This window comes from Excalfactoria chinensis, chromosome 17 (assembly GCF_039878825.1).
Source record: "Excalfactoria chinensis isolate bCotChi1 chromosome 17, bCotChi1.hap2, whole genome shotgun sequence".
NCBI lineage: Eukaryota > Metazoa > Chordata > Aves > Galliformes > Phasianidae > Excalfactoria > Excalfactoria chinensis.
The window spans coordinates 6,476,099-6,494,309 of record NC_092841.1 but is presented as its reverse complement, the minus strand read 5'-3'; the positions used below and the strand labels follow the sequence as shown (position 1 = coordinate 6,494,309).

Genomic DNA, 18,211 nt, shown 5'->3' with positions numbered 1-18,211 from the left:
AATTCAGAAGGGAGGTACCTGTAAAGACGATGAGGAGCTGCACATTCCTGAAACACGGGCTGAATGGGTTTTCTTACGAATGTAGCTGTCCATTTTGTAAATGGCTGGATAAATCCTGTGGAAAGAAACTATCTGACCTTATTCTTTGGCTTTTTTTGATTATTCTGGAAGGTGATTTTGTCACATCTAATATGCATTAATTGCTGCTGTAGAGATTTTGAAACAGAAATGTTTGTTCCTTGACTTTTATTTTGTAACAAGACTGCTAAATTTGTTAAAACTGCTTTGAAGCTTGCTGCACTGTAACTTCAGAACAACGTGTTAGCATTTGAATTATGCCAAACGAGTATGCTTTGTAAGAGTTAGTGAGCACAGTAAGAGAGAATTCATGATCTTATCAATAGGAGCTTTTCTGTTTCCATTGTTTGGACTTGGTTTTATATGTGTAAGTTAAAATTGCTAAGCAAGTCTAACAATGTTTTGCTTTAAATGAACAGCATGATCATTGAATTACAATCTCCTGTAGTCTTATGGTGTCACTTTAAGGAGCTTCATTGTTTTATTTCATTTCTGTGGTAATTCCCTGTGACTCTGAATGTCTGGTAATTCATTTTTCTTTAGAACTATGATAGCTACATTAGGCAATACATTGCTACCGTCAGAGAAGGACCAAGTTTTGACTTGCTCTGCATGTTAAATAATGCAAGGCTAAGCAGGAGAATTTGATTGTCATATTTTTCATGCATTTCGCTTAGTTTCTGATTTTTCCAAGTTATTTATTATTTTTAATATTGTATTTTTCCTCGTGTTTTGTTGTAAATAAACTGCCGACAACTATTCTTTACAAGTGTAGCTGTTGTCTTTTACACAGTGTTCTCTGGCAAGGAACATGGATATTTCTACCACCAGCTCTGCAAGTCAGTTCCTCGAAATAAATAGCACAACCAATTGGCATTGTAAGGGAAATTTAAACCTCTTTCCTACATCTAGATTTTGTTGCTCCTCTGCTTTCAGGATGAGTGCCCTGTCAGCCTCATGTTAGCCCATTCATTTGTAAATGGCCACTTGGTTGATAAGCTTTCATTGGGGAGCAATTTCTAATTCTCAGTGGTGTGTTTTGCGGCCCAGTGTTGTGGTAAATACTGGGAAAGGGAACAGGAAACCTTTCAAAAGACAGAAGTCCTCCATCACGTACAAACAAGCCATTTCCCTTGTTGACATTAATTTCATGTGTAAAATGATCCTGGGGCATCCTGGGAGCTCCCACCAGCCCCACACTGCAGCTGGGGAACCAATGGGTGCCATGTGCCAGCAGGAGAAGTGCCCAGAGCAGTTCTCTGATTCCCATGACCAGATGAAGAAATGCTGACACAGGAATGCAGTAATGACGTCAGTAATGACCCATAAAGTCCTGCCAGAAGGGAATAAATGAAACACACTTGGCGTGGCAACACGGCTGTCATGCACGGGGTGTGGAGGTGCCTTTGCATTGGGATGGGATGGAAACGTCCAGGTGCAATCCAACACAAAATGGTTTGTTAACAGCAGGTGGGGGCTGTGCCTGCACACAGCCATGGCTCTGGCTCTGCTTTTGTCCCCTTTTCTTTCGGTTGTGTTTTACATGTTGGGTTTGTGTTGTTGGGCTTTCACAATTCGTGCACAAACAAAAAAGGACTAATGCACGCGTGCACATCAAAGATCAGCTAAAACCTGGTTGCATTAGTTTGCACTCTTGCAGCAGGAATGCATTCGTTACGAAATTCTTCTTTAACGTGATGTTTCCTACGGCAGAAGTGCATTGAGTTAAACCAGCAGCACTTTGCAATGTAGGTGTAAAACCATGGAAGCCTTTTATTGAACGTACATCTCTCCAGCACCATGGAGCCCTCACACATTACACCGCGATGCTTGGGATTAATATCACACATGAAATACGCTGGAAAAAGCTGAATAAATAAAATCCTTAACGCTAAGTGGCACAGTGAAAAATGATCAGCTCTTGTTTTTTTTTATCATACCTAAAACCCGCAGCGCTGTTTCCGCACACGCTGAACGCCGCCAGCTCGGGCTCGTTCGCACCCCCGCGGAGCGGAACTTCCCGAATAGCCTCGGCCATTTCCGCCGCCGTCTCGCAGGGGGGCGCTGCCGCCTCTTCCAGCCAGCGTACTGCGCAGGCGCAGTGTGGCGCCGCTGCCGTCTCGCGAGAACCGAGCGCTTGCTAAGATGGCGGCCCTGTGCGAGGCCTTCACGCTGTGCGGCTTGGGGCCCACCGGCGGCGTCGGTCTCGGTAGCGGCCTCCTGGCGCTGGAGCCAGGCGCTGACCCCGACCACGTCCTGCTCACCGACCGCGGCAGAACAGCCACGCTTTTTAAGGTAACGGCGCAGCTCCGGCCGCTCGGGCCGTGTCAGAGTACACGCGCGGCGCCTCGCGGGGAAGCTCCGGAGCTGCCACGGGCGAAACGCGGTGTGAGCAGCCTCGGGCAGCAGCTCCGCTCCGGGCCGTGCCGCTGCGGAACGGCCGCTGTCCCTCCCCACTCAGCTGTGCTTCCCCTGCCCTCTGTGTACCTGCGGTAGCGGCCTTGGGCGGTCTCCTGGGTGGTTCCTGTGCTGGTTTTAGTTTTCTTCCTCTCCGTTCCCAGTGCCACGCGTTACTTCCAGCCCGGAGCAGCAGCGGTGGTCACTTTTCAATAGCACGTTTCGAGTGACAGCAGTTCTGCTTAATTGTCAGCTTGGTGTCGGCTGCCTTCCTGTTGGGTGGAGAATAGAGATTTAGTGTGCCTGCAATACTGGACCTGTGTGTTGTAGTTTGCTTCTTTTAATATATGCATGTATTGAAGTGAACCATTAAATGGCAATTTCTGAAAACATTTGTCTTTTATCTATTTGGTCACATATTTAATGCTATTTCCTCATGTGGGGGGAAAAAATAGCTTTTCATTAAAGCAGAGCTCCGCCATACTCTGAAATTGATAGTACTGCAGTAAAGAATGCTAACACAGAAGTTATGAGTCCTATTAGCGTGGCACTTTCCTTTTCTTTTTATGTTCTCATTCTGTCATGAGAGAAATCCCCAGCATGTTCTGTTGCACATTAACTACATGACTTTATCCTGGTTTTTCTAGGTCTCAGATCAGAAGCCACTGGGCTGTTGGTCAGTGAAACATGGGCAGTTCATCACGTGTCCAGTTGTATGCAACTTTGAAACTCATGAATACATAGCTGTTCATGATAACAAGGTGAGATTCTTTACGTAAGGGGAAATATGATGCCGTGAGTCATCTGAGTGAATATAGGGAAGAAATCAGGAGTGCTAGATTCTTTGCTAAATGGAAATGCGTGGAGCTCTCAATGCCTTGTGATAAGCTTTCAGAGCTGGGAATAGGCTTTAATGCTCTTGTCACTCAGTTCATTTCTGCTCTTAGAGTGGATAGGGCTGTGCAGTTCCAAGGCTGCGCAGTTCGTTTGTTGGTGACATGAAAATCATCAGTTACACAGTGGACTTTTAAAAACTGCAGTATTCTCAGTGAAGAATTGCTCATGCACGCATTCACTAAGAATAAGCTACTTTTCTTGTTGCAGACTGGTAGAAACTCAGATCTGCATATTGTTTTGAAAAGGTTCCGAGCTGCATCCTTGTCTATCAGTTCTTGTCTGATGGTTAAACATTTTCTGCTTGTGTATTTATGGCAGTTTGCTCAGCACATACTGATCACTTGGCTTTTTTATTGTTAATGAAATATTCTTTTTGACCTTGAAATGTTCCCTTCCGGATCAGACCGTCTGTGTCTTAATCTGCCTCCATTGCTTTGATCAACTTTCATTTAGAGCTTTGCTATATCTTTTTTTTCTTAGCCATATTCTTCCCCATCCTTTCTTTCAAGTTCCAAATTGTAAGCTTTATTTGCATTCTTGTGGTTTCTGTTTCAGCTTCTTCCCATGCAAACTTCCTAAGTCTGTTTTCAGTAAGGCTGCTTGAATACTTAACTGTGTGTTTTTCCCCATTTTTCAGTTATTTTATGTGGTCAGAAGCCTATATATTGCTGGTTTACTGCTTAAAAAGTGATGTTTCTCTTTAAGGTTTTAAGAATATGGAAGGATGAAGATGTTAACTTGGACAAAGCATTTAAAGCAACAGTAAGTCTCTTATGTATGTTTACTTTTAACACTTTGAATCTCATGGGGTTGAAGAGATGCTGACTTTTGTAATACTATTATGGTTTAGCTGATAGTTATCTTGATTTGTGCTTTGTGATGTTATGGAGCATTGCAAGCAATCCATTTCAGTTGACAGGCTTAATCATCAAAGCACCACACATAAAGTGATGGGTGTCCAACATTAGAAAGGACTTTTATGATGGTGAATCACGGTGAAGAATTATTTTCTGTTCTGCTGGTGGACACAATAAACAGCACTTTGTGTAATGGTGTATAACAGTTGCTGGAACTCTTTAACCTCAATTACACTTTTTTTCTGATGTCATTTTAAAACTTCATGCTCATGAGGATGCTTTCCTGGCTTTCTGTTGGGCAGTGATTTGCAATATTAGTAGCATTTCAGAAAAATAAGAAGGTTTTGGTATCTTGCAGGTTCATCGTCCTTATATTACTTATTTACTAAAATAACTTCTTTTAAATGTTATGCAAAACATTTGGATTTCAAGGCAACGCACTGACGAACATAGCACTTAAGCCATTTCCTTTTCTGTATAGCTGTCAGCTGAAGTGTACAGAATACATTCACTGCCCCATGTGGAACCATTGGTATTATTCAAAGGAGGGGGTGTTCGAACTTTAGATGTTCTTTTGGAAGCTCCACAACAAGAAATTGAGAACGTTATCTCAGATGAAGTTATCAAGTAAGTGATATAAAGTTATGAATCCTGATCCTTGATCTCATATTGTTGCACAAGATTTCCTGTTGACGGGAAATCTTAAGACTAACATCCCACAATCGAGATCTTGGGGTTGATTTACTGATGATTATTATTTTTTTAATGCATTGACTTTTAAAAGCTTAGATTTTTAGTGTAGATATAAAAGTAAGAAACTGCCTGAATACATATGGTATGATTTTTAAATACAGTCCCAGAATTCCGAAAATGTTTGTACATCTTTCTGTTTTTAGGTGGAGTGAAGCATTTCTGGAAGGTCAACAAGCTGTCTTAATTTTCATTACAGAGAAAGTGAGTTTAACAAGTGTTTAACTTTCCAACTGCAAATCTAAATCTTTCTTCTAAAATCCATCACTTGTCTAATTGGATTCTAAGAGCTTTTAGTGTAATAATTACTCTGTGCGTGTGTTGTCTGACACAACACTTAGGCTGTTTTCAGGGCTGGGTAGCCTGGCTCTTAGAACTTCAGAACAGCTGAGATTAAACACAATATACAGTCAATTGACTTTTAATTTCTCTCTTCATGCAGATGTTACTTTCTGTGAATCTATTTGTTGCATCAAATTAACATTTTCTTTATACAGTTGTTTTCAAACGCTTCAGAATGTGTGTTCTTCAGCTTCACGTTCTGTAGTAAATACTAATTCCTAATTTTGTTTGGCTTTCAAAATAACTCAGTAGAAATATGTGAACTTGGTAGCCCTTCTTTTCGTACATTAAAGATGGTCTTTTCCCTCTTTGTTTCAGGATGGAGATTTTTATGTCTACGTGCAGAAATTGAAGATGAGGAGTCTACGCAAATATAAACTTGAACAACAGGAATTATCTCATCCACTGAGTTTCACAGCATATATAAAAAAGCAAATTATCACGCTTCTTTGTTTATGTAAGTTGAATTTTCTAATAATTTTTTAATATATTAAAACCATAAAATACCTAGAAGGACATAAAATACTGATGTTTGTGAATTACTGTTTAATATTTTTGTTCTTCTCAGTTGAACTTTCTGAAACATCAAGCGATAGATTAAACAGTTAAATTTTCCTGGTATTTTAATGGTTGAAAAGGCTTACTGTTCTTCAGCGTTATAACTTGTACTTTAAAAATCCTGACTGCTGTGCTTTTATTTTTCTTCTTTGCATGATAATGTGCCCTTTAAATATCATATTTTACTTCTTTTCTCAGTGCTCATCTTGCTGTGTTTTATCGAATAGTTTTTCTTAATGCCAGACATAAAGATATCATTTGTTTCCTTTGACAGACTCCAGTGACTCTGTATATAAGGTTCTGATACCTCTACAGCAAAACAGTGAAGAGGAAGAGCAAACTCTATCCAAATCACTGCTACTAAACCTTTCAATATCTGGAAGTGTTCTAAAAGGAACTTCTTTTGTTGTTCTTGATAAAGACCATGTTGCAGTACTAGGAAGTCTAGCAGCATCTGGTGAAGAATCCAAAGGTAATTTGAAAAATCAGATGAAGGTGTCTTAAGTTCTGTAACATTCTTAAAGCTGCAGGTGTTTTGTGTCTTTTTGTTCTTGATTGGTTTTGTTTAACAGAACAGATGAAGAAATACCACGATAATAAAGAAATATTCTTTAGTGAATATTATAAATACTGCATATTAAATGATTGGTCCCTAAAACCGATGTATGCAGGGAAATGGAGCTCATGTACTATAATTAATTGGTATCTTAAAGAAGTTAAATACTTGTTTCATGACTAAACTTCTGAGGCATGGGATCACTGAAAATTAAGCGAGTGAACATAACTTTCAGTCATCAAATGCTACAGAGATTACGGTTCGTCTCATTGCAGTTTTTTCTCCAGTGCTCTTTGAGGATGGCTGATTTTCAGACTTGCTTGTTGAGCGACCTAACCAAAAAGACTCATTGCCTAATGCTGAGTATATTATTAAGTGGAATTATTTTGAAACAGTTACTTTTATTTCCTAAAGTGCTTCTGAATTTAAGTAATGAAAGAAAATGTAGCATTTTTGTTGCTTTTGGGTTTGTCACATTTATCTCTTTATTTTTCCAAGAGTGCCTAACAATATGGAATACAAAATTTCAGACGTTACAAGCTTCAAAGGAGCTGCCCTTGGGAACCAGTGGACAAGTGAGTTCAGTCTTTACTTCTTGGTTCATAAACCTTCATCTAGTGCATATGGCGCAATAGAAAGTGGGCAGGCAGGCTGCAATTATGGCTCTGTCTTGAAAAACAGTAAATGTCAATTTCTGAAACAAAACTAATACTGGCCAGCTGATTTTTGTCATAATCTCCAAATAGGAACATGGTAGCCTTTAGCAAAATCCTTAGTAACTCAGTACTCCTGACTTCTGTTAGCGTTGTTGGGTGAGAATGAAATTCTCAGCTGGTATTTATTACATTCTGGAAGCTTGCAGGTGACCATGGTTCAGAATATTCAGCTGTCAATAATAAGTGAACTGCAACCTAATTAATAAGTATGCTAGTGAAATAGAACAGCTGACTTTTTTTTTTTTGTCATAAAATTATACAAGAAAGAATTCTAAAAATAATAACGAGAAAAAACAAGTGGACTTAGTGCCTCAAAGCAGTCACTTTAGTTTAAGGCATCCTTGGAAAATATTCAGCATTGCAATCATTTCCATATATAGACTCAACAGTTAATGAAGGTCTGCTAATGTGTTAAAAACTACCAAAAGTAACTGCTAAAAGCATCTGATCGCTGACTTCCAGTTGGATTTTGTAGTTGGAAATTAAAGATTAGCATGTGCAGAAATGTGTTTCTTTGCTTCTCTCCTCAGTAACGATGTGTTTGATATTTTGTAGTTGTGGTGTTATGGGGAAAAATTTTTCTTCACTCATGGAAAAGTGCTAACAGTTGTTATATACAAGTGTGAAACTTCATCCTTGGCAGCTGCTGTGGGAAAGCTGAAGGACAGTCAAACCTCTGGTAAGAAGTTTTCTGATTGCAGTGAGATCTAGCAGGAAAACTTCTGAAATTGCATAAAAATTGTTTTGATATTGTTCTATAAAATCACTTAAGCCTAAACAGCTTGAAGGGAGTTAGTGTATTCCACTGCTAGGTGTTAGTGTTCTCAGTGAGAGAATTTGAAGCATACAAATGTTTGAATTTATGGTGGCTTCATTGAAGTGTCATTCAAATGCTGCAGTTATTGGAAACAGTGAGATGCCAGGATAAACACTGAAACAATTAAAGCACGGTCTTTTATGCTGTGTTTCCAAAGCGCTTATGTGCTTTGTACCAAACCTAAGTTTGTAAACTTCAGGTTAAAGAAAGTATAAGTGAAAAGTACTGCTTAGCACTGCACTGGGAAAATTGCAAATGATGTTTGCAATAAGTTGTGGAATAACTTTTCTCCTCCTACCAGGGACTAAAAAGGGAAAGCATGCAAAATGTCTCAAAGTTACTTGCTGGTGAGAGAAAACAGAGAAGTTTCTTTGCAAAAAAAATGTATTACATTTCAGAAAATGCGTATTATTATCAGATGATAAGGTTTGTAAAGTGGCATTTGTTGGAAACTTCATGTAATTTTATTTTTGTTTTCACAGATCTTTCTTCATTTCTAAACTGGGATACCCTTAGAGATGAAGAGCTCCTGGTTTCCTTTCAGTCACCGCAGTCCGTAGCTCTAAAATCTGAATCCAAAATGATGGTAAGTTAACATGGCAAATGTGTGAGCTCTTTTGTTTAGTATTTGTGTCTTCCCAGTGCTGCTACTTTTAAGTGTAATTTGTAGCAAATGACACATGATATTCCTAGTTATCTTGCTTGAAATCCTTGAATCCTTTTTGGAGCTGAATAATAACTTGTTTTTCTTTATTACAGTTAAGATCAAAGAGTGCAGTTGCAAATGTGCAGCCGGGTACCTCCAAAGTTGGGCAGTTCTTACTAAGTATAAAAGTAAGTGTACAAAGTAGCCTTAACAAATTTTCAGTCACACTTGAGAATATTCCAGACATCTCCTAAGCTGTTATCTTCTCACATTTCCTCTTGTGTAGATCAAACTGAAGAAGCTGCCTTAAACAGGTTTGTTGGAGGATTCTGTTATTGCTGTGTGAAAATAGTGTTTGGGCATGATGAAGTTTTGTCATAGGAAGATGTTATATAAGTGTTCAATATGGGGTTTATAACAGCTGTCTGAATTCTGAGAACTTGCACAAATGCATTTTCATGCAGTAAATAAGGTGAGACTATGTTTCACCTGATATATTTTCTTAATCTTTTAACTTTTTTTTAATGTTTTTAACTTCAAAGATATTTTGGATCTAGTAAGTCACAATGCGAGCAAAAAGTTGCTGTAAGTTGCTAACTGCAGATTATTTGTCGTGCAATGATACATCTTAATGTTTAAGAAAGATAACATTTAACTTATTGCCAAAACAAGTCAGAGAATGTACTTGCCTACCCATTTGTTCACTTAGTTCAATGTATCATTTGATCAGTCAGCACTGAAATGAGTCCCAGGATACCCATAGAATGGTTTGTGTTGAACAGGACCACAAAACACCACCTAATTCCAACCCCCTGCCCTGGTCAGAGGCACTTTCCACTTATGAGGTTGCTCAGTGTTGCATCCAACCCAACCTTGAAAATAAACATCATGGGTAATACATCAGATATGGTAACTATGTATTTGTATTATGATATAGTTCCTTTCCAAATCTTATTGGAAGTGTTGTAATACTTTGATCTTCTGCCTCCTTCTGTGAACAGTCCTCAAACCTACGCCTTGTATATCTGAACTGCATGGTGTTTCTCATTTTCAGGATGCTTCCACAGCTGCAATTGAAGATGAATTGGGACGACTGTTGTCAAAAGCACAGACACCAGATTTTCAGGCCACCATTGGATGTGTAATAAGTGCTCTAATAAACAGGTGTAAAACAGATCCAACATTCTATCCTCGGAACTTCCTGGTACAGATGATCCAAAAGCGAGAGTTATCTTACAGGTGATAATTCTGATTTTTTTTTCTCTTATTTTGTTTAAAATTGTAAGCCAGAGTTTCAGTGAGTATGAACTCTGCGGCCTGTTCTTTTCATATTCTAACAGTTTGTGTCCAGACTTAATGGCTGTTGCTTTAGAGAAAAAAGATGTACATCTCTTACAAATCTGCTTACAACGGTTTCCAGATATTCCTGAAGAAATTACTTACGCTTGCTTGAAAGTGTTTTTAAGGTAAGTTGGATTCATTCTTTTAAAATTATTTTTGTTTACTTACTTATTTATTCATCACAGAACCAGGACTTAAGTTTATAGATGAGTAATTAAGTGCCTAAAATTAGTAATTCTGAGTACAGTGTGTGTTGCAGTCCTGCAGACCGACATGCTTTTTGCAAGATGCCCATTGCATGCATGTATTCTAAAACTTGCATAAACACTAATTAAAGGAAAATGCCCTTTGGTAAATTTGGTGGCCTTTATCCATTCTGAAACTCTTCTCTTTTAGTGTGTGTTTGTATACTCATAAGCTTCAAAGGGTTAATGTGTGTTGTTGTGGGGTTGCTGACATTGCTGGGCTTTGTTTGTTTTTATGCTAATGATAAAAATACTAAACGTGTGTGGAATTTTTCTTCTATAGCATTAGTGATGACTATCTGGAAAGAACAGACGTGAATCTAGAATCTGTAATTTCTTACATTGATATTGAACCAAACAATAAAGAAGTTAAGACTGAAGTTGTAGAAAATGGTTTCAATACTGAACTGGAAGAAGACGGTTGTGGTGTTACAGGCATGAAGGAAAACCATATGATGGACAGTGTTGAATTCTGCCCTGTTGGACCTCAAAAGGCAGCATTATTGTATCCTCTGTGCATATGAATGAAGGAAAGTCGGTGTGGTATTTATGATTTGAGTGTCTGTTTGGCACGGCTGAGAATGATCTTTTGCTATTGCTGAAAATTTCTCTGTACCAACTGAAACTTATAAAAGTATAGACTGAAACTTTGTTCAAGACAATTTAAGCTCAATAGCTTTGATGTCTATTGAAATGCTGGCTAGTTCCTTTCTTGCAGTATAGAACTGTTTTCAAGCTGACTATTATGTTTCAATTGCTGTATATATTCCTAACAGAAATAGAAGATTCAAAGAGACCTCTCTTAAACTACAGAAATATTTCAATTAAGGTTCATTTTAGTTTGTAGTAGTTGGCATTTTTCCTGCAGTAATTTTTCCTCAATAACACTGCACAGAAATGCTGTTCTTCATTCAGCTTACAGTGAAACATATCTTTTGCCTCATCTGAAAGACCTTCCAGCTCAGCAAGCTGTTGTAAGTAGTTTGAAACAAAAAATGCTGAAATATGCTCATTTTTGGGAGGGGAAGAAAAGAAGAAGGTGTTTGTGTGTGTGTTTGTTACGTATCAGAAACTTGCCACTAGTGTATGAAAATAGCATTACTAGTAATGTCTAAGGCTGGTAAGTGTTCCATATACTCCAAATGAGCACGTACTATTTTTTATAGTTTGCTCAATTTAGAAAAATGTAAGAAAAAAAACTAGATTATGACCAACAACACTGGAACAATGACAGAATGTCACTTTACACTGAATATTCCTGAATGTTCAAACTCTCAGCTATGGATGGTGGAGGAGAGCTATAATACCTATTTTTAATGCTTGAGTTTCTTAATTAAAAAAAATAAAATAAAATAAGGATTATCACTGTTATTGCCTTGTGCGGGGCAGAACACTTAGGTCTTAAATGTTTCTTCTTAAAAAAACATTCAGTCTTTTCTTCTCTCAGCTGTTTCTCAGGTATTTACACTACCTGTATGTGAAATGCAGTGAAAAAATAAATACAACTCTTCCCGGAGTACTCTCTCCAACTATAAGTCAGGTAAGCAACTAGTTCTGAAGAGTTGGGTCTCCTTCAGTTTTTTATTCTATAATGTATTGTTTATTAGTGGACCTATATGGAGGCATCATACTACATCTGACTTCTATCTGAAAATAAATATCCTGCATTGAACTGTGAAGCCAGGTCTTTTGTATTAGGAGCTAATATTTCAGAGTGTTTTTCAAGCAAAACCCATGTCACTTCTGTTTTGTTTTTTTCCTTCAGATTATGGATTGGATGTGCCTATTACTTGATGCTCACTTCACAGTTATGGTGATGCTACCAGAAGCAAAAGGATTGCTTTCAAGGATGCATAAGTTTGTGAGAGCCCAGGTAAGTTTTGCATAATTATTTCATTTTAGTATTGAGTTAAAATATGGCCAGTAAGATTATTTGGGCAGAATTGGAGAAGAACAACAAATGTGAAAATATATAGCATATCAAATAAAATTTATTCAATGCCATAAGCCTGTTCCTGAACACTAAATGGTACTTGCTTGTCTTCATCATCTTGATCCCTAAAGGTGCTGCACTGTTTTGTTTGAATGCATTAAACTATGTAAGACAGCAGATAGCTACATGGTATACATTGTATGGGAGAAGATTTAAGATTTGTTGTGTCTTAAATATGTGGTCTTTCTTTCTAGGTACGATTCTACTCTGAACTTAACAAAATCGAAGGAAGTTTGCAAGAACTGCAAAGAATTAAATGCCAGAATAACTGTCAGGCATATTCTATTGAAGTGCTGGAACTTATTTGAATATGAAATGAATTATTAACAAACTTGTTATTGATTCCTTTTATGACAAGGATGTATTAGCACTCCATATTGGGGATGTGAAAAGTTGAGTTTTCTGCACAGGAAGAACGCGGTTCCTCAATAGCTGTGTGGAGGGTTGTGTATTAAAAGCTCTTTTTTGACTGGATGATTTTCTTATATTTTCATTGTAATTTTGTTATGCTGTCACAAGAATATCCTAAAATAGCCAAGAAGTGGTAGGATATTTGTAAAAAGGCTTTAGCAGATGTTTCATCAAATTAAGTGTCACTTCTATTCCACTTGCTTTTTTTTCACTTACTGGCAGTTGAATTCTCAGGTGCTTCAGAGCTCTCTCATCTCTGCTCTGGTTAGGAACTATAGATATCCATTTGAGCTTGTTTTTTTCATTTTCTATTTTTAAGTTGATTTATATATATATATATATATACACACACACATATTTATTTTCTGAACAAGAACACCACCAAACTAAGAACATTTTTACCTACGTCCTTGTCCATTTCTTCTAAGTACTTTTTCAGAGTGAACATCTCAAGTTAACCTCATTCATACTGCTTGTTTGGTACAGCTTGAATTCAAGCATTCCAAATTGTCATAACTTTCTGAATGCAATGTTTGCTGAATGTATTGCAGGTACAGTCAGGTAGTGCGTTGTATATCTGATGAGGCACTCACTGGAAACATGCCTTTCGAGAGAACTGTTTCTCCTCATCTAACTCAAGAACAGATGCAGTCCTGAGTATCATATGTAAAATTCCTCTTCTTTTGGTATTCAACTCACTTAGAAATATGCTTTTTTTAAATTATACCAACAGACTCAAAAGGATTAATTTGCAGTTCTAACTCCGAAAGTTAACATACCTCTCCATGAAGTCATTTCTCTAGCTCTACAATTAGAATTCTTTACTAAACAGAATATTAAGCACTTCTATATGACAACTAATAAATAAGAGGTCATTGAGAGACAGAGTGTTTTGGCTTACAGCAAATGTTACCTGGCACCTTTGCTCTACTACAGATGCACAAAATCCATGCTGTTTTACAGAGGTTAACACTTGTAGTGCTCTAGGCTGTACATGGATTTGTGCAGTACATACACAACAAAGTATTTCTTGATTCACCCTGTGTAGGTGGCAGAACTCTCAGGTGTGTTTTACAAAGGGAGACAGTAAAACAACTTATCCCCTTCTGTGTATCAGTGTATTCTTATGTTTGAAGAACTGCTACAGTATTTTGCAAGCATAAGCTCTTAACTACTGATGCAGGATAAAGTTGAATTATTCAAAATAAAAATTGAGTATAAAAGGGTATAAATAGGGTTAGGCAGTATTCTCCGTTGCTTTGGCTGAAGGGTATTGTCTAAAACATGGCTCTGCACTGTGCAGCTGCACTACTGAATATATGAGTGCAACTGAATATAAAAGATGAAAAGAAAGAAAGGCTGGATGCAGGAGTGCAAATTGTTTAGCCCCGGTGTCTGGTGCAATTGTTGCATTCCTTACACTGTAGCATATTTGTGGGTTTAATGAGGTTCTCAGCCTGAGCAACAAGTTAATGAAGAAAAGACACTTCAGAAATTAGTGAGAAGAATGCAATTTAAATTACACATTGGATATAAAACTGGCATGCTTATGGCATGACTGACCGGTATTGAGTTGTTATGTATTACAGAGAAGCATAAGCAAAATACCAAGAGAAAATGACAGTGTGAACATGCTTATTTGCTGAAGAGAGGATGGGAATTTCTGGGATCCCAAACCTGTGTAGATTTAGGAAGAAAAAGGCAGGCTGTAGGCATTGAGAGATGCAGGCGGGCCTTGGGTTGCATTTTGTTTTATCCTGCTTTTGGTCAGGTCACTTTCAGCTGTAGTGGTTGTATTAGAAGACCAACAGGGCAGCTGGTCTCTGTGGATTGCTAAAACCCTGGAGGCTCAGGCAAATGTGAAAATGAGAGAATACAAACTAACCGAAGCCCAGCTCCGGTTTGTAGAGCCAAGTGAGCAGACACAGCAGTTCAGAGAAACTACAAAATTCAAAGGGCAGCAAGGTAATGGTGAGCTGTAAAAGCATATGAATTTCTGCATAAAGGGGGAAGATTTAAAGTCCGGGATTTTAATATGGAACGTGGGTGTTTGGGCTGAGGAAGTTTGTCAACCCCGGAGGGATGGGGAGGGGGGAACCTGCCCTGAGGGGAGCCCGCCCTGAGGAGTCCCGGTGGAAGGAGCAGCTGAGCCCCCTCAGGCCGCAGCGGTGGGCGCAGCCCGTCGCCTACCCGCGCTCGTAGCCGTCCCGGGGACGTGGAACGATGAGCCTCCCCTGAGGGCGCGAGGCGATCGAGGACCGGTAACGGGTGTTTTTATCCGGGCGCTGACAGACGGTGAGTCTGAGACGGACTCGCAGCCTCCTCCCCGGGATCAGCGGCCTCGGGGCAATTTCAGCTGCGGGTCAGGGAGAGCGGCGGAGAGCCCCGGGAGCGTCCGGGACTGAGGGCAGCTTCGTGGTGGGCGGCGTGCCGGGACAGCGCCGCGTGACAGGTGGTTGTGGGTCGGGGGGCTCAGTCCCGGTGTGAGGGGACGGCGGCAAAGAGGGCGCTGAGGGAGCGGCCGGGGGGCAGCGATGGAGCGGGGAGACCCTTCGGTCGGGCGCAGAGTCGCCCCCGAGCGCCGACTCCAACATGGCACTCGAGGCCGGCGGCTGCTGCGCCCCCTGGCGGCGGCTGGCGGGCGCGGCCGGTCACGTGAGGCGCTCGGGGCCTGCTGCCGCCGCCGCTTCCCCCAGTCAGAGCGGAGCGAGCCGAGGCAGAGACGAAGAAACAAGATGGCGGCCGGTGGCGATCCGGAGCGGGACGCCGGCAATTCGGATTGAGCCCTCGGCCCTCACAGCTCGGCGGCCCCCCCTCCCCGGCCCGGATCCCTCGCAGGGGGGGGAGCTTCCCCGTAGCCGCCTGTCCGGACTCCGAGCGCCCTCCCGAGCCTTCCTTTCCCCTCCCTTCCCCCTCTCGGCCAGCGCCCAGAGATGCGGGGCCGGCGAGGCAGGCCGCCCAAGCAGCAGCAGCCGGCGGCGGGCACCGCTCAGGCGAGCTCCCCGGCTCCGCCCTCCGCGGCGGGCCCCATCGGGGGGCTGAGGTCCCGGCAGCGGGGCAGCAGCCGCGGCAGGTGGGCAAGCTCGGCCCAGGCGGAGACGGCGGCGGGGCCCAAGCAGAAGGGGGCCGGGGCTGCCCAGGCCTCTTCCTCCGCCGCCGTCTCCCCCAGGGGGGGCAGCAAGAGGAAGGGAGGCAGCGGCAGCAGCAGCACCCCTGGTGGGGGAGGCAGCAGCGGTAAGGGTAGGGGCAGGGCCGGGGCTGGAGGAGCAGGGGGAGGAGGCGGAGGAGGCAGCTGCAACAGCCAAGGCAGGGCTGCCTCGTCCAGGAGGAGCATCAGCAAAGTGGTGTACGATGATCATGAGAGCGAAGAGGAGGAGGAGAGCATGGTGTCCGACGAGGAAGAGGAGGCAGACCCCGAGGATAACCAGGACTCTGAGGAGGAAGAGGAGGAGGAGATCATGGAGGAGGAGGACGACGACGACTCTGACTACCCCGAAGAGATGGAGGATGAAGACGATGCCAGTTATTGCACTGAGAGCAGCTTCAGGAGCCACAGCACCTACAGCAGCACCCCAGGTAGAGAGTCAGCGGGATAAACTCGCACCAGCCCAGGGCAGCACACACGCTCCCTTTAGGTTTGCAAGCCCAATCCGCATGCATTCTTCCTCCCATCCTTATCCATAAGGGATGCCCACAAGCACTCACAGGGGTGAGGGGTATGCAGCTTAACTCCTAGCAGCCCCACAGGTGCGGAGGACATTAGAACGTGCTTACAGATGCAGCGAGGGGAGGGAAGGAAGGAAGTACATGCTGGAACAAGGGGCGCTTTGCAAATATGCATGGAGATTCTGACTGCTGCAGAACTGTGTGGTACACCAGAACGTGTTGCAAAGAATGTCAGAAGTGTATGGAGCATTCGCTTACTATTTAAAAACAAGGGAAATGAGATGCGTGCCTTGCAAAGGGGTCATTTTGAATATATGCAGCAAAGGATGGCTTGTGCTTGCAAATGTAACTTGATGTAGAAAAGAGCACATGCAACTTTAAGTGGCCTAAAAAAGCCATAAGCATTGGAAATGTGTAAGTTCTCAAAATCAGAGTATAACTGGAATCAGCATTTACTGTCTTTAAGACAAAACAAGCTTTCCAAGGAGGGAAATGAGGTGCATTGTTCAAAATGGAGATTGCATTGTTATAGTTTAGGGAAAAGTGCACAGGGCCTCATTGCAAGGGTGTAAACCTAGTTTTACTTAATAGGGCACAGAGATGAAAAGGTGGAGGTTGAGTCAAATGTCTGAGTTTTAAATCCTGCAGTTATTTCAAGATGTGGCAACCTTTAGAGCCTGCATTTGAGTTAAAGCTTTTTAAATGTCTTTGTGATTGCATTTAGGTTTTTTAAACCTCTAGTGACAGATTTGGGCTCAGTTTTTCTTTTAAGGGCTGTACGTCTGGTTGTCCTTAACGAGTTCCCTAGGTACGTAGGTTTCAAGCTTCAAAAATTCTTTATCTTAAGCACTTTAAATTTATTTGAATTCATTCCAGAACAGAGTTCAAGCTTAGAATGTTTTCTTTAAAGTCTCTATACCAGGAAAGTAGTTAAACTTAGGTGTAACCTAGGAGTGTTTCTGAATTGGGCTACGGGATGGCAAACAGTGGCCAATTTGGAAGGGGAGTTTATGTTGGAGTTTTTTGTTTTAGATGTAGTTTTGAGTAGTTAGCTGATTTTTTATTTTTTTAAGGTGAAGTACTGACTATTAAATGTGTCATTTAGTTTTATTTTAGGGGGTCACTGGTATCAGCCCATTACATGACTATTAGAGTCCTAAAAAACCATGAGGACACCTACTTGTTAAAAGTCTATATCCATATACTTAAGAATTTAAATGAATTCAAATAAATACATATATTACTAAATGAGTTAAACATAAGAGATGTATTTTAAGGTGTTAATACTGGTTTATTTGTTGCAGTTGTCCTGCAGTGAAATGGAATTTTTTTGAATATGTTACCAAAGTTTGAAGTATTGCTTCACAGAAGGGGAAAAAAAAATAGCACTTTCCTGACATCTTAGTTTTCTGTTCACTTTAGTGACTTGTTATTTGGGGGGTGTTTTTGTCAGGGAAAGAATCTTTGATGTTAATTGCCTAGGTCAGGAAGGTGTTTTTGATGTGATCATCCAGGTTTAATGTGAGTTCTGGGAAGTATGGGTGTATTCAGGTTTTTGAAATATACTTAAGAATTCTGGCAAATAGCAAGATGCCTCTGTGTGTTTTACTGTGTGCAAGCAGAGGCAGGTTGTGGGTGGTATTTAAGTGCATCAGAAAACTCTTCTCTGATTTAGCTGTGTATTTTTCACTTGGTCAAGGTAATTTATTTCTAAAGTTTAAGCATTTTCATCTGTAGGTGCTTTTTTAACACAGTGTGGTTGATGGTTAAAATGTTGATGTTGTTTAGGCTTTTCCTGGCGGTTCTCACTAGTTCAGTGTTGGCCTAAAGGCCTCTCCCCCCTCCTTTGCAAAGAGGAAGGTACAAACTTTTCATTCAGTCTGTGTCTTGTTTCTCTTGAACAAATACCTGCATTGTGAATGTGTTGCACAGTGATGGCAC

General features: G+C 40.9%; 2 protein-coding genes across 2 annotated transcripts in view; both read left to right on the top strand.

Annotated features, from left to right (window-relative positions):
- The first annotated feature begins 2,142 nt into the window (after window positions 1–2,142).
- Window positions 2,143–13,833, top strand: NOL11 (nucleolar protein 11). Its single transcript, XM_072351763.1, has 18 exons — window positions 2,143–2,373; window positions 3,123–3,236; window positions 4,078–4,134; window positions 4,711–4,856; window positions 5,126–5,183; window positions 5,640–5,778; window positions 6,154–6,351; window positions 6,934–7,010; window positions 7,707–7,830; window positions 8,451–8,554; window positions 8,728–8,802; window positions 9,669–9,853; window positions 9,955–10,080; window positions 10,484–10,705; window positions 11,096–11,174; window positions 11,648–11,740; window positions 11,966–12,073; window positions 12,388–13,833. Exons 1-18 carry the CDS (start codon window positions 2,224–2,226, stop codon window positions 12,499–12,501), a joined length of 2,169 nt encoding a protein of 722 aa, XP_072207864.1. The 5' UTR covers window positions 2,143–2,223; the 3' UTR covers window positions 12,502–13,833.
- Window positions 13,834–15,399: 1,566 nt separating this feature from the next.
- BPTF (bromodomain PHD finger transcription factor) overlaps window positions 15,400–18,211 on the top strand; it is a 42,790-nt gene continuing 39,978 nt past the window's right edge. The window contains 3 exon segments of the mRNA XM_072351756.1: window positions 15,400–15,707; window positions 15,709–15,796; window positions 15,844–16,180. Coding sequence (XP_072207857.1) covers window positions 15,538–15,707; window positions 15,709–15,796; window positions 15,844–16,180 — 595 coding nt within the window. The 5' untranslated portion in view covers window positions 15,400–15,537.

What these genes read in the sequence shown, in the direction of transcription:
- NOL11 (XM_072351763.1), top strand. Translation starts at nt 2,224, where the DNA reads ATGGCGGCCCTGTGCGAGGCCTTCACGCTGTGCGGCTTGGGGCCCACC. An exon ending in AGTTCTTACTAAGTATAAAA is followed by an intron (nt 8,803 to 9,668) that starts GTAAGTGTACAA and finishes TCTCATTTTCAG; the next exon opens with GATGCTTCCACAGCTGCAAT. An exon ending in ATAAGTTTGTGAGAGCCCAG is followed by an intron (nt 12,074 to 12,387) that starts GTAAGTTTTGCA and finishes CTTTCTTTCTAG; the next exon opens with GTACGATTCTACTCTGAACT.